Here is a 14,719-nt window from a genome sequence, read left to right as displayed (position 1 = left end):
CCAGCTCTCCAACTGCTTGTGGGATGACGTCACAATGGGCATCTATCTGCTCTCCTGTCAATAACCAACGTGGGATGATGGCCGACGTTTTGCTCCCTTGAAACAGCCACAAGGAACATGTTATTATTCTGACCCTTGTACAGTTCTAATCAGTTTCCAAGGTCACTCGTGGCTCCCATTTAACTAAGAAATGTGCCTATTATCTCCACCTTGGCTACCGTGAAGTCTGCCTCTATGCCAGGGGTCCCCAACCCTCCCTGCAAACAAGCCCGTGACGTGTTAGGAAGCCCACCACAGCGGGTGAGTGGTGGGTGAGCTGATCAAATCTTCATCTGTCCCTCTCCATCGCTCCCCATCACTGGTATTACCACCTGAAACATGTTTCCCTCCCCACCCCCTCAACCCCACCGCCCCTGTCCATGGAAAAAAATTATCTTCCATGAGACCGGTCCCTGTTGCCAAAAAGGCTGGGGACTGCAGCTCTACCCACTCCCCGTCTCAGAACCCGCTGGGGAGGCCAGAACTGTGTGGAAACGTACGTGCCTTTGACATAGATGACTAGATGCTTCAGGGAAACAGCAAGGGCATTTGAGGGCTGGAAATGCAGTGCTCTCATGAACTCTTGCAGCATGCAATTCACATCAACTGAGAATACTTAAATTCGGTTCTGTGACAGTGTCAGCTTGTGGGGGCTTATAAACCATATCACAGGAGTTATTGGCAAAGGAGCCAGGGAAGGGACACCTGAAGTACCTGCTGCTGGTGGGTGAGGGTCTGCTCAGGGGGAGAAAGCCAGGGGTCCAGCTCCTCTTAACATGAAATATGAATTTTGATATTTTCGCTTCACGGAGAAACATTTAATGATCGCCCAACTGCATATCTAGAAGTTGATGGCTCTATCTGGTGTGAACTTTATTATCAATTCATGGGGATTTGTTTGGGGTTATGAAGATCCAACAGGAAAGAGGAGGTGGTGATAGAAATGAGACTGGCCTCCCCAGGTGGCACGGTCCTTCCCACTGCAGCGCCCAGCAGTGCTGGGTCAGGTGCGGGCACCCGCTCCGCAGGGTCCACAGAAGTGTGCTCTGTTCCAAAAACAGTAATGCCTCTGACAGAATGTCAGCACGTTCAGGCTTTGATTTGTATTCAATGGAGGGTAACCTATTCACCTTTCTCCTTTGCCTTTATCAATCCTAAAGGAAATCAACCCTGAATATTCATTGGAAGGACGGATGCTGACGCTGAAGCCCCAGTACTTTGGCCACCTGATGCAAACAGCCAGCTTGTTGGAAAAGACCGTGATGCTGGGAAAGACTGAAGGCAGGAGGAGAAGAGATCAACCAAGGGTGAGATGGCATCACCAATTCAATGGACATGAGTTTGAGCAAACCAAGCAAAGGGAGAGTTTAACAGATACCTGGAACATCCCAGCTAACTCACTCCTCCGCACATCCAAAAGCATGTATACTTGGTCTCTTATTTGCACTATTCTTACCCGCCCCCCCCTTTTTTCTTTTTTTGGCCACACTGTGTGGCTTGTGGGATCTTAGTTCACCAGTCAGGGATTGAACCTGGGCCCCCTGAATTGGAAGCTGGGAGCCTTAATCACTGACTGCCAGGGATGTCCCTATACTCTTTAAGCATGGTTGTACCTAAGAGTTTTTAAGATAATGTTTCTTTGATGGAATATAAGGTGTTATTTGAGACTCACCAAGAAGATGTCCCAAGAAAATGTACAGAGATTCTGCTATACTTTATTCCATACCATGTTACAAGAAAACAACAGTGACAGCTGACAAACCATTACGTCTTTCATAATACAGACAAATTACAATTGGTAACAAATATGCAACATGTATTATTCCATTCTCCTTTACTATGTGTCATTTTGAAGGACAACAGTTTTCTGAATGATGCTAGCTCATTTCTTAGGTACCAACCGCCTGTTAGGAAGTACACATTTCAGTGTATCATATATATATATAAAAAAAAGATAAAAGAAAAATTTAAAAAATCCACTCCCAACTAGAGACTTTAGATTTCGTATGTGCCTCTAAAATATGCTGCTATAGGAAGTGACTGAGGAGACTGCTTATTTGATTTGACTTTGTTTGGTTTGGTTTTTGGTGTCTGAGAAATTTACAAGGCAGTAGCATGTATGGTTTCCTCTGCCTACAAGCTGGGAAGGGAGATGGAAGTTCTATGCAATTATGCAGCATATTCCTATGTATAAGGGGCAGGCAATAATCTACCCCCGTATGTACAGCCTAAACATCCTCTTATATAACAAAGATTACAAAACCAGTAATATTCACAGATGATTATCTTGTGTAGACTCATTACCTAAGGTATTGATCACACTGGCTATCATGTACACACTGAGGAAAGGATACCAAGAGACCGTGCTTTCTGCAAGCTTGGCGGCTCCTCAGAGGACTCTTCTCGTCAGTCTTGGGAGGTAGGAATAGCTTCTCACCCTTGGGTCACTGGATGGACAGCCATTCCCACCTTATACCCCTGTTTTGTTTGTTTGTTTGTTTTTCTGAGTACTGCATACATTTTGTTTTTCCACGTCCTGTGTATCTTGTATTTTTAAGTCAACCAAACTCTTCCTTCAAGACAATGGAAACGAAGTCCCAGGTTTCCTTTCGGAGCACTGTGTGTGCAGTCGTGTGGATATAGCTACCATGCTAACATGTTCTAACTATTCCAGCTGTTTGAACTGAAGCTACTCCTTCATATAAAAATATCTCACAAAACATTCCAGTGCTTTCTCAACAGAATAATCAATCTGCTCATGAACACAGTCTGGAGTGATTTTCACGGCTGTCCTCAGTGAGAGGAGGGGAAAAAAAGGAAAAGGTAGTTGCAAGTGGGAGAGGAAAGAGAAGGAAACTTTGGATGTCCCGTACCAGCGGCAAGCAAGGGGAACCAGAAGTCTCCTAAGTGAGGCCCTTCTGAAACACGTCACTGTAATAAAACATATTCCTTCTACTGAGAAGTATCACATTTCATTTTGCAAGAGAAACTGTCAGTAATAGGGTCATAGATCTGTGCATAACTTAACATTTCTAACTGAAGTCTTTAAACATTAAATATCTTCAAATTTTCAAGTTAGAAAGCTTATTATGTAGCAAGACTTCATCATCAGTTGCCCTTGGTTTAAACTTCATTAAGTACAAAAGCTGTGCCTCTCCCGCAGAATGAATAATTCAAACAAATCACAGGAGAGGCTTGTTTTCTGATTGCAGGTCAAGTTTTCTTTCCATGTTTACTTTAAGAAATCCTAACGTAAATACACATTAAGTCAAAATCCCTCTGCAGACTTCCAAAGAGTTGGAATGTGTGGAAGAATAGGAAGGAGTTCTAGGTGGCAAAGATTAAACATTTGGATAGCCTTGGATAACTTTTCCTCTCTTTAAAATCAAGCAGTAAATGGCTTAGCACTTAGAAGCTTACAATGATTGCTACTTTGGGGACAAGATGGACTGTGACCTTAACATCTATCCTCACATCCCATTCCAGGGAAAGTACCGTTTTAATGTTAAGAAATTCTGGGTCGGATTTCCTATGTGTACTGGGTTTGACCACAGAAAAGCTTTTCCTTCACCTGAGGCGCAGGGCAAAGTCTTTGTCAAGCTGGCTGGTAATTCCTATTCTTGACCCAAGAAAGTGCTACTCTCCTAACAGGAAATGTAAAACAAGGTACACGCCGGGATTTCCATAGGAACTGGTGTCCTGAGGAGCAAGGTTTCAGGCTCTAGATGAAGCTTCCTAACTTCCCCATTAGCCTGTGTTATTTGGCATCTGCAGCAGGGGCTGCCCCACCAGGAACAGATCTGTGCCAGGCAGCGATCCCTGTGGATCCAAGTCCACATATGCAGTCCACATCTCGCGCCGTGTCACATATTCGCCTTCATCCTCCAAGGTCTCTCAGCTTCTTAAACAAGGGAAGCCGGGCCTTTCTATTCCCCACCCCTTTCCATCTTTAAAGCAAGACTCCTGCCTTGTTTCTAACACCTGCATCCGTACAGTTATTCCCGGAGACCATTTACAGTTAGGGTACCCAATGATGCCTTCCAATCAGCTTGGAATGTTTAAAATTAAAAAAAAAAATGTGGTTCAAAGGTGCTTTGGTGTAAACGGGAAAATTTCACACTCTGGATAACTTGGTAATCTGCTTTTTCAATGTTGACTAGTAAAGACAGTATTCGGGGCTCATCCAGAAGATATAATTCTTTTTGCACCCATGATTTAAACGTTCTGTTCCTCACTTTTCACCATTTAGAAAATACAAAGCATAACAAAGTGGATGGAAAAAATAAGATGTTACAAGACCCAGAAAACATGTAAAAAGTTACCTCAATTTCCAGAGGTTCAAAAGGAAGCGATTTATCCCTGTCTTTGTTCTTAATGTTTCCTATTTGTTTCTTCACTTCCAGCCTGCTCGGAGAACAGTCATGCTGTGTGGTTTGAAAATGCTAAGCAGATTCCGATATCGTATATAAATGTGCAGTTGTTTCCGAGGGGGGGAAAAAAAAAGCACATTTGCAAACGTTCTCAAAAGGGAAGAGACAAGTGGTGCTCCACCGCCAGAGACTAAGTTGTCAAGTCAGTCAGAGAACATGGGTTTGCTTAGCTACAATTTTCCTTCCTGGTGGCTGCAAAATGTGCACTGTTCTCAAAGAAAACACACATTGTTTTATGCCACTGTGTGGCTTTCAAGTACAGACATTACTGAAGAAGTGTGAACACCGAGTGTGTTGTCTTAATGTATTTAAGACATGGCTGGTGAAAGCATAAAAACCTTTACAGAGACGCCGCGGTGCAGAGGGAAATCAAACAAAATCAAACACAAAAGACTGAAAAGAATACATGCCATGTATCAGTAAGCAAAACTTAATCTTCACATAGTTCTTGGAAATCACAAGGTATCCAAATGCGTGCAAGGTTTTAAATAAATTGCGGAGAAAACAGGGTCTTGCCAGCTTCAATTTTCTTCTAAGTGAAATCCACCCCAGGGAGTGAAAGGAAACTGATCCATGAATCCCTTCGTATTATTGGCCACTTCATTAATTTTTTTTTTCTCCCCAGAACGATGACAACTTAATCCTGGAAGGAGGAAAAGAGAAAACTGTTATATGTTAAAAAACAAAACAAACAAATCTTACAGCATTCTTTTTCCAAAATCACACAAGACATCGAAAATGCTCAGGCCAAAGTGAGCCTGTCCATTTTTTCCCCACAGCTACCTTGAGCATTCTCTTTAGCCAAGACAGTTCTTATAATACGATAAACAAATGTTCTGATTGCATTTTCTTCCATTAAAATAATTCAACTCCATGAATTCAAATGGTCTAACCTCCTCTTGGATTATTTAGAGAAAAAGAAATTCAGCAAATCTCCTTCCCCAAGTCATTAGCACTAATACTGGTCTTAATTAAGTGCCTGTGGCATCATACAGATCATTAAAAAGACAGATCGTATTCATTTTTTGGGCACGAAATAGAAAAATGGATCACATTCTTTCTTTTTTCCTTTTAAATCCAGCTGCATGTAAGTCCACGGTGCCGACTATCAGACCTAGTTTCAGCAGAATGAAAATTGGCCAGCATGACCTGAATTGCTAGGCTCTTCCCACCACCCTGCATACAACTGTGGGTTTCCAGTGATGCCTGCTTAAATTTGGTAACTGCTTCCGAATGGAACGTGAATCATTCCAGAAGAAAGGAGGAATGTTCACTCTGCTTCTCTCTCTGTTTCTTTTTGGCTCTTCAGCATTTTCATTGAGTTTCTAGGATAGGAAAAGAATGTCTTGCTAGGAAGGGTGAAAAGAAATGCTGCCAAGGTCAAGGCACACAGCCGAGAGATTCTATCCATCTCCATGGAGGCCCAGGACCAACTCATTATCTCAGTAGAGAAGCTGGAGGTCACCTGTCCCCTTCCACAGTGCCACATGGTCCCCTTCCTGTGCAGACAGGACCCCACGGCCCCTGTCGAGACCTCATAGTACAGTTGCCCTACCGTGTCATCCTGAATGGCACGTCCTTGACCAAGGAAGCAGAAAGCTCCCATCTGACAGTGAACAACCATTAGAATAGTATCCTTTCTGCCCTCTACTCATCCCCCTCCCCCCACCTACTATGAGGATTTTTAAAAGGTTAACTTTCCACCTTGTTCTAAAAATTGACATGAAATTCATATAACACAAAATTAACCATCTTACAAGTGTACAACCCCTGAGTTGGGAAGATCCTGTGGAGAAGGAAATGGCAACCCACTCCAGTATTCTTGCCTAGAAAATCCCATGGACAGAGGAGCCTGGCGGGCTACAGTCCATGAGGTTGCAAAGAGTCGGACACGACTCAGCGACTGAGCATGCGAGCAGAGCATGTAATTAACTGGCACTTAGTGCCTTCACAACGCTGTGCAACTGGCACCTCTATTTAATTCCAAAACACTTCTGTCACCCCCAAAGGATAGCTTATATTCTTTACTTATACTTCTTGTATCCTTTACTCCCATTCTTCCCTTGCCCCCAGCCTCTGGCAGCAATGAATCTACTTTCTGTCTCTACATATGTACCTATTCTGGAAATTTCATGTAAATGGAATCATATAATATGTGATGTCTGGTTTCTTTGACTTAACATAATGTTCCTAAAGTTCACCCATGTTGTAGCTTGTCCCAGTACCTCATTCCTTTTTATGGCTGAATAATATTCCATTATATGAATATAAGACATTATGTTTATCTATTCATGAATTGATGTATATTTGGGTTACTTTCACCTTTTGGCTATTGTGAATAGTCCTGCTATGAACATGCACATACAAATATTTGTTTGACTCCCTGGGTAACAATTAGAAGTGGAATTGCTGGGCCATACAGTAATTCTGTTTAGCTTCTTGCTGCTGCTAAGTTGCTTCCGTCGTGTCCGACTCTGTGCGACTCCATATACAGCAGCCCACCAGGCTCCCCCATCTCTGGGTCTCTCCAGGCAAGAACACTGGAGTGGGTTGCCATTTCCTTCTCCAATGCAGGAAAGTGAAAAGTGAAAGTGAAAGTGAAGTCGCTCAGTCGTGTCCGACTCTTAGCGACCTCATGGACTGCAGCCCACCAGGCTCCTCTGTCCATGGGATTTTCTAGGCAATAGTACTGGAGTGGGGTGCCATTGCCTTCTCCGTTAGCTTCTTGAGGAACTGGCAAATCATTTTCCACAGTGGCTGCAACATTTTATAATCCCACCAGAAATACACAAAGGTTCTAATTTCTCCACAGCCTTGCTAACATTTGGTATTTTCTGTTTTTTTGTGTGTTTGCTTTTTCTTAATTATAGAAAAACTAGTGGATGTGAACTGGTATCTCACTGTGATTTTGATTTGCATTCCCCTTATGACTGGTGATGCTTAACACCTTTTCATGTGCTTGTTGGCCATCTGTATATTTCATTTGAAGAAATATATATTTTTTCTTTGAATGAAATATTCAAGTCCTTCACCCATTTTTAAATTGGGCTGTTTGTTGTTGAGTTATAGGAGTTTTAAAAAAATACATATTTTGGATGGTAATCTCTTGATTTGCAAATATATACTCCCATTCTGTGGGATGCCTTTTTAGTGTATTGATAGTGTCCTTTGATGTACAAACATTTTAATTTTGATGATGTCCATCTTATCCATTTTTTTTTCTTTTGTTGCTTGTGGTTTTTTAGTGTTAGTGGCTCAGTTGTGTCAAACTCTTTGTGATCACATGGACTGTAGCCTGCCAGGCTCTTCTATTCATGGAATTCTATCCAGGCAAGAATACTAGAGTGGGTTGCCATTCCCTTCTCCAGGGGATCTTCCTGACCCAGGGACTGAACCCAGGTCTCCTGCACTGCGGGCAGATTCTTTACTGTCTGAGCCACCTGAGAGGTCCATGTCATATCTAAAACTCCATTGTCAAATCTAAGGTCCTGAAGACTCACCCCTATTGTTTTCTTCTAAGAGATGCCAGTTCTTCCAGGAGGCCTGTCCACCCTGACCAAACAGGAGTCGGGGTTTGTCCTGACGTCTGCTTGCCAAGACAGAGTTCCGACAGCCACACCCAGGTGAAGCAGTCATTACTCGGCTCTCCTCCACTCCACCACTTTTATTGGCAGAATGCAGACCTGGCCCCCAAGCTGACCTTCTGAATTAGAGACTTCCTGCAGTGTTCCTGATGTGTGGGGGCATTTACTGTGGGGGAGCGCCTAGGAGCATCACTGTGTTCCTGAGTAGGCTTGGTTTTGTTGGCCATCATGTCCCTAGAGCATAGCCCAGATCCAGGGCAGGTCCTCAGCAAACAACTGCAGTTTGAACAGGAAGGAGAAAGGTAGACTTGGAGACCCTGGGAGTGGAATATGTTCTCAGATGTTAAACTCCCCCTGGCACGGTGACGGGGGGCACATGCTGTGCCTCTGCTGTTGCGTAAAGACCGAAGGGCTGGGGACAGAGCAGGCCATCTCCAGATACCCTGCAGGCTGAGAAGCCTGGGTCCAATTAACACCTGCCTATAGGCTGAACTTTTTTTTTTTTAAACTCCATGACATTCTCTTTGAAAGAAAGAAATGACTTGATTTGCAGTATATTTGACTTCGGGCTTCCCAGGTGGCTGGAGTGGTAAAGAACCCACCTGCCAATGTAAGAGATGTACATTGTGTAAGAGATGCGAGTTCGATCCCTGGGTCAGGACAATCCCCTGGAGGAGGGCATGGTAACCCACTCCAGTGTTCTTGCCTGGGAAATCCCATGGATAGAGGAGCCTGGCGGACTACAATCCATGGGCCTTCTAACGAGTTGGACATGACTGAAGCGACGTAGTACGCACGCATATTTGATTTCATGTAACCATAAATTGTCCACAGCATGTAACTGTCCTACTGGACTGATTTCAGAGACACATTGATTGTTTGTGTCCTTGCCTTTGCCCTGATTCTTTGGCCATAAATTCTAGGAGAATCCTACGGACCTAACCCAGGGCATAAGCAGAGTTGGGGAATAAAGGATAAACATACTAATTGTAATTGGATAGTAAGTGGTGAAAACAGTGATGATGAAAAGTCTGTTACTTAGGTTGAGGCTCAGACATTCAATGGAAGGAGCCAATAATATGAAAAGAAGGGAGGTGCCCGTGAGAGCTAGACTCTTTCCCATCTCTATGAGAAGCTGAGCCCAAGCTGTGCCCGCTTCGCTGCCTGACGCTGGTCACCGGCAGCTCGGATGGCCATTCTTCATCCTTGGGCAGCATCAGCATCCATTTCAGATTTTAAGGACTGCATATGAGGTAGAAAAAGTCCCTAAAGTCTAAATGTAGTCATGCATTTGACAGGTGGGGATAGGGACGAAGGAGAGATGGCACACCGCATTCATAGGGAAGCAAGGTACAATAGCAAAATCCTGCCCTTACATTTATGCGAGAGATTATTCAAATGCACTGCACACATAACAAAAATGAAACTGAACATCAATGATAGGCTCAACTACACGCACATCAACTCCGAGGTCTAGAAACCATAAGATTAACAGATACCATTGGTATCCTGCTTTCTGTTTTCACAACGTTCTTTCTCTAGAAACGAATGTTTTAAAGCGGAAATTGCATTTTATTGATAAAATCCTTATTCAGAAATATCTACATAGAACTTCTCGGCTATAAATATTAATTAATTGGATCGCTGGTACCCATAATGCAACTTCGCTCTGACCCATGTGCCCTATGAACTAGATATTTTTTGGATTCAATTTTCTTAAAACCAACTGTCAGCGTCATGTGATGGAAGAGATGAAAAATGAAAATGAGCAGCCCCGCTGTGCAGGTGGGTGACCTGTGGGAGAGAGTCTGCCTGGTAGGGTTTTTACACGAACCATCAGACACAGACCAATTGATTAGATCATCTCATACCCGCCACCAACTAGGCTCAAGAGACTAATTAGAGAGAGTACTGCCTGCGCAGGCACCCCATTGACACCTAATTTGCTCAGCCAAAGCCTTTGGGGAAAATGTATTATCTCTGCAGCCGCACTTCATGCATTTCTGATTTGAGGCATAAGCAAGGAGCGCTTCATCACTCTTTTGAGCAAACTGAATGTAGAAGCCCTTAAGTGCTCAATGCAAGCAAACAGACCCAAATTAAAAACGGGCCAGGCTCTTTCTAATTCCCTCTGTGCTCCCTGTTAAATCTCTATGTGTACACACACACACACACACCCACACACACGTGCACACGTGCAGTTTACATGCTTGCGGGACAACACAGCCCAAGGAGCCCAGCTCAGGGTGCCTGTACCAGATGGTCTTTCACTGGCCTCTTTACCCACTAGAAGGTTCTATGTTTGTTTTATTTTCCATTTTTTTTTAACCCTGCTGCACTGCCCCTCCACAAAGTATTCCTTTTTTCTACAGGAAGGCTCTGCCCCATTTTTTGCCACCCCCCCCCCAAGCCTCACTGGAGAGAAGTGATTATTTTTCCTCCAAATTAAAACAACTGTAGGTTTTCCTTTCATCCCCTAAATTGTGAAGGGGATATTCACCAGGATGTATGTGAAGATGCAGGGTAATCCACTCATTTCTATTTGAGGGAATTCTTTGTAAAGATGCCTAACAGAAAGGGAAAAAATTTGATAGGAAACTGCCTTGTGGTAGCAAAGACAGTATAGAATTATAAAATAGTTAGCCTCCCTTCAAGAAAACCAGTGTGTGCTATTTGACCATCTTTATCTTTTATCTACTTCTCATCTAGAACAAAACTAATTCCATTATTCCCTTCACTTCAAATGTAGTACCCAAAAGACCAGCATGTAAGGAGGAATTTAAAGATAGGTATATAATTAATCACATGCTTACAAAAAGGAAATAAAAATGAAAAGTTCAGGCAATATGGGAAAAACAGAGTATCTTTGTCCCAAATCTAGTGGCTAGAGGGAATGAATTTCCATAATGCTGGAATAAAATTAGAAAGGAAAAAAAAAAAAGAAACAGAACCTGCTATGGTGTGTTCTGCTGCTGCTGCTGCTAAGTAGCATCAGTCGTGACCGACTCTGTGTGACCCCATAGACGGCAGCCCACCAGGCTCCCCCGTCCCTGGGATTCTCCAGGCAAGAACACTGGAGTGGGTTGCCATTTCCTTTTCCAATGCATGAAAGTGAAAAATGAAAGTGAAGTCGCTCAGTCGTGTCCAACTTTTTGACCCCATGGACTGCGTGGACTTAATGATTTTATGCCTTTCCACTCATATATTGGATGAATTATTTTACCCATGTGTTCTGGTAAATTACAATTCTGTTTTGTGTGAAGTCACTTCAGTAGTATCCAACTCTTTGTGACCCCATGGACTGTAGCCCACCAGGCTCCTCTGTCCATGGGATTCTCCAGGCAAGAATACTGGAGTGGGTTGCCATTTCTTCCTCCAGGGGATCTTCCTGACCCAGGGATCGAACCCGTGTCTCCTGCCCTGAAGGTGAATTCTTTACCTGTTGAGCCACCAGGGAAGCCTCCTTGTAATTTTCACATTTATCTTATTCTTAAGAATTTGATGAACATTTGGGGGGATCAGTTTCGCTGTCTACTTTTGAAACCAGCATTCACAGTTGGCCTAAAGTGGGCCTTCCAGTAGTCAGAGGACTCCAGAGGTCATTGGAGTGATTATCTTTCTGAAGGCATATGGAGAGTGGTTGTAGGGGAGATGTTTGAAAATAGTTAAAAAATCCGGGCCTCAACAAACACACAAGCACCTACAGAATTTCTTCTGACTTAATGAAAGAAGAAAAAAAAAAAAGACCAGAAAGCTTTTCTTCCCCAAGTACCATATTAATAAGATTCACATGAAAAATATCCAGGGAAAAAAGAAAAACAAACCAAAAACCCACCAGGCTGTGCCATTTTGAATTTGATTTTGCTTAAAATACTAAACTGAAACAATCAAATTAATCTTTTGTAGCTAATTAATCCTCCAGCAGAGCTTGCTACTGTAGAAAATTCAGTTCAGTTTAGTTGCTCAGTCGTGTCCGACTCTTTGCGACCCCATGAATCGCAGCACACTAGGCCTCCCTGTCCATCACCAACTCCCGGAGTTCACTGAGACTCACGTCCATCGAGTCAGTGATGCCATCCAGCCATCTCATCCTCTGTCGTCCCCTTCTCCTCCTGCCCCCAATCCCTCCCAGCATCAGAGTCTTTTCCAATGAGTCAACTCTTCGCTGTAGAAAATTAAGTCCACACAAATAAGGTTGCTAAACCCCAAGCACGGAGGCAACTATGAACCTCTCTGAAGTAGAAATATCATGTATATATACAAATATACACATATATGACACATGGACTCAGCTGTATTTATACAACATATACACTCAAATTTTACCCTGTAGATTTTATAGGAATGTTGGACTCAAAATGATATATTTTAAACTTCACACAGAATTCCAAAGATCTAGGGACGGTTTAATTTGTTCATTTTTTTTTTTTTTTGGTGAGTTTAATTATGCTGTGACTTGGCTAGAAATATAGGTTTTCTTTGAGAACATCTGAAATCAGTGATTTCCAGGGACTCTGACATTGCACTGAAGCTGCTTGGGGCGGGTCGGGGGGGAGAAATGCTATGAGACAGAAGGGAGCAGAAAATGAGTCAGACCTGCTTCTGTAACTTGTTTCTGATTTGTGATAATCCCTGCAGTACTCCCCAGAAGAGAACGCATCTTTGAGACTAACAAGAGAATATTAATTAAAACGAATGTAGAGATAGCTGGGCTTTGTTTTAAGCTTAACAGAAGGTCCATCACTCAAAATAGCCCAAATCCTTTAAGTTGAAAGCTGTTTGGTAACACCCATATGGATGCACAATGCACTAATTGCAGCGACTTTGCACATTTTAAGCTTCTTGCCAAAGTGGTGATTTTAATTAAAAATTTTTAGGCAAAGCTTTAAGTCTAACATTTCAAAACAAAGCATTTCTTGTACAGGGAGACTGACTTTACATATCATTTTAATAATCATCATTATCAACAAACATTTATTGAAATCCTCATTAAAGACCAGGCATTATATGATATGTAATTAGCCGAGTTTGAAAAGAATCTCTAGTTCAATGGTGTGACTGCTTATTAAATCAGATTTATGTAAATGTGAAACACTACTCGTATTTTTGACACATGTGGATTAAAGGACAGCAATCCTGGGAGTACGTCCTATCTCAGTAAAGGCAAAAAGTGTGCAGGGGAAGTGCTGGGGTCTTCGAGAGTCACCAAGGCATATTTTAATCTTTTAAAGATTCATATATATAGTCAATCATATATAATCATAAATATATAAAAATCATATATATAATCATATACACACATATGCATATATACATGTAATCTAAGGTGGAAAGACCTCATAGAAATACTTTTAATGACAAAGTTAAGAATAAGAAAGCCTTCACCAAAGTGGCTTATTCTTTTTTTTAAGATTTTTTTTGGTGTGAATGATTTTTTTTTAAAGTCTTTATCTTTAATTCTGCTTAGAATATTGCAATTTGTTTAATTTTGTTACAATATTAATTTTATAATGATTCATTACAAATATTATAATTGTAAAATTTAACTTTGTTACAATATTGCTTCTGTCTTATGTTTTGGTTTTTGGGACACAAGGCATGTGGGATATTAGTTCCCTGACCGGGGATCGAACCTGCACCCCCTGCATTGGAAGGGGAGGTCTCAAACACTGGACCACCAGACAAGTCCCACTGCGGCTTATTCTTTTCAAGGATTTCATATGTGAAGCTTTATTTGTTCGGCATACCTTTATAATTGACTGGTTCCAAGTGGGTATAAGTTAATTAAACAGAATTCTGACCCCTTCGCCTTCCTTATATATTACAGTCCTACCAAACTATATTTAAATAAACCAAAGTCATGTAACCCAGCAGTGTGTGCATTTTTTACAACTTAAAACACACACACACAAATCTCATAAAACCACTTCTAAGTATTTAGCAGTCAGAGAAACACGAGAGTTCATGTCTGACTTTAATTAAAAGATCTGAAAGGAGATGTGACTTCATTTTGGGTGGATTTTTTTTTTTCTTTCAAATTAAAAGCTGTCTAGTTATTACTGTCCAAAGTGTTGAAGCACAAGAAAATTTCATGCTAAGGGTTTTTTTTTTTGAATTCAATATATATGATCACCTACAATTTGAATCTGTCTCATGAATCATCTTATTCAGCAGAAATCTGCAAAGCTAAAACGTATTTCTAGATCACATTTGATTGGTAAATAGAGAACAGTGTCAGCATAAACCAGAAGTCGTGTTGGTTCATGCGAGCGAGTTCCTGCCGGTCTTACAGTTTTGAGCCACTAAGTCACAGCAGCTGTTGTGCAAGAGATATAAACACATTTGCGTGCAAGCTGAAAGGGTCTACAGTACTGTACACGCTGTCTGCTTTCATCTCGGCTTGCTTTGGCCACTCCTGGTATTGTTTATTGTATAGTTCTCCTGGGTCTCTGCACATTTTGCCCTTTCGATCCAAATTTGGCAGCCTCAATCCTTCTACCAAACTTCCTTCACCTGTAAACTATGCTAGTATTTTGAGTAGTTTTTTCATAGCTCTTGTGAGTGCTATGTGCTATAGACTGAATCTCTGTATCCCCCCTCAAATTCACAGGTTGAAACCTAAGCCCCAGTGTGATGGTATTTCACGTGGAGTCCATGTGAATGGGA

The 14,719-nt window shown here is 42.0% G+C and overlaps 1 protein-coding gene across 12 annotated transcripts in view; it reads right to left on the bottom strand.

The window, feature by feature from the left end:
- Nucleotides 1-1,734: 1,734 nt before the first annotated feature.
- CDK14 (cyclin dependent kinase 14) overlaps nt 1,735-14,719 on the bottom strand; it is a 678,396-nt gene continuing 665,411 nt past the window's right edge. For 8 of the 12 annotated variants that reach the window (XM_059885772.1, XM_059885771.1, XM_059885778.1 and 5 more), the window contains one exon: nt 1,735-5,112. In XM_059885772.1, the coding sequence (XP_059741755.1) occupies nt 4,991-5,112 (122 nt within the window). In that variant the 3' untranslated portion in view covers nt 1,735-4,990. Of the gene's footprint in view, nt 5,135-14,719 lie in introns of all 12 variants that reach the window. The other 4 variants (XM_059885775.1, XM_059885768.1, NM_001206776.3 and 1 more) reach the window with 3 other exon arrangements.

Source organism: Bos taurus, chromosome 4 (assembly GCF_002263795.3).
Source record: "Bos taurus isolate L1 Dominette 01449 registration number 42190680 breed Hereford chromosome 4, ARS-UCD2.0, whole genome shotgun sequence".
Lineage (NCBI taxonomy): Eukaryota > Metazoa > Chordata > Mammalia > Artiodactyla > Bovidae > Bos > Bos taurus.
This window is presented reverse-complemented; position numbering and strand designations above follow the sequence as displayed.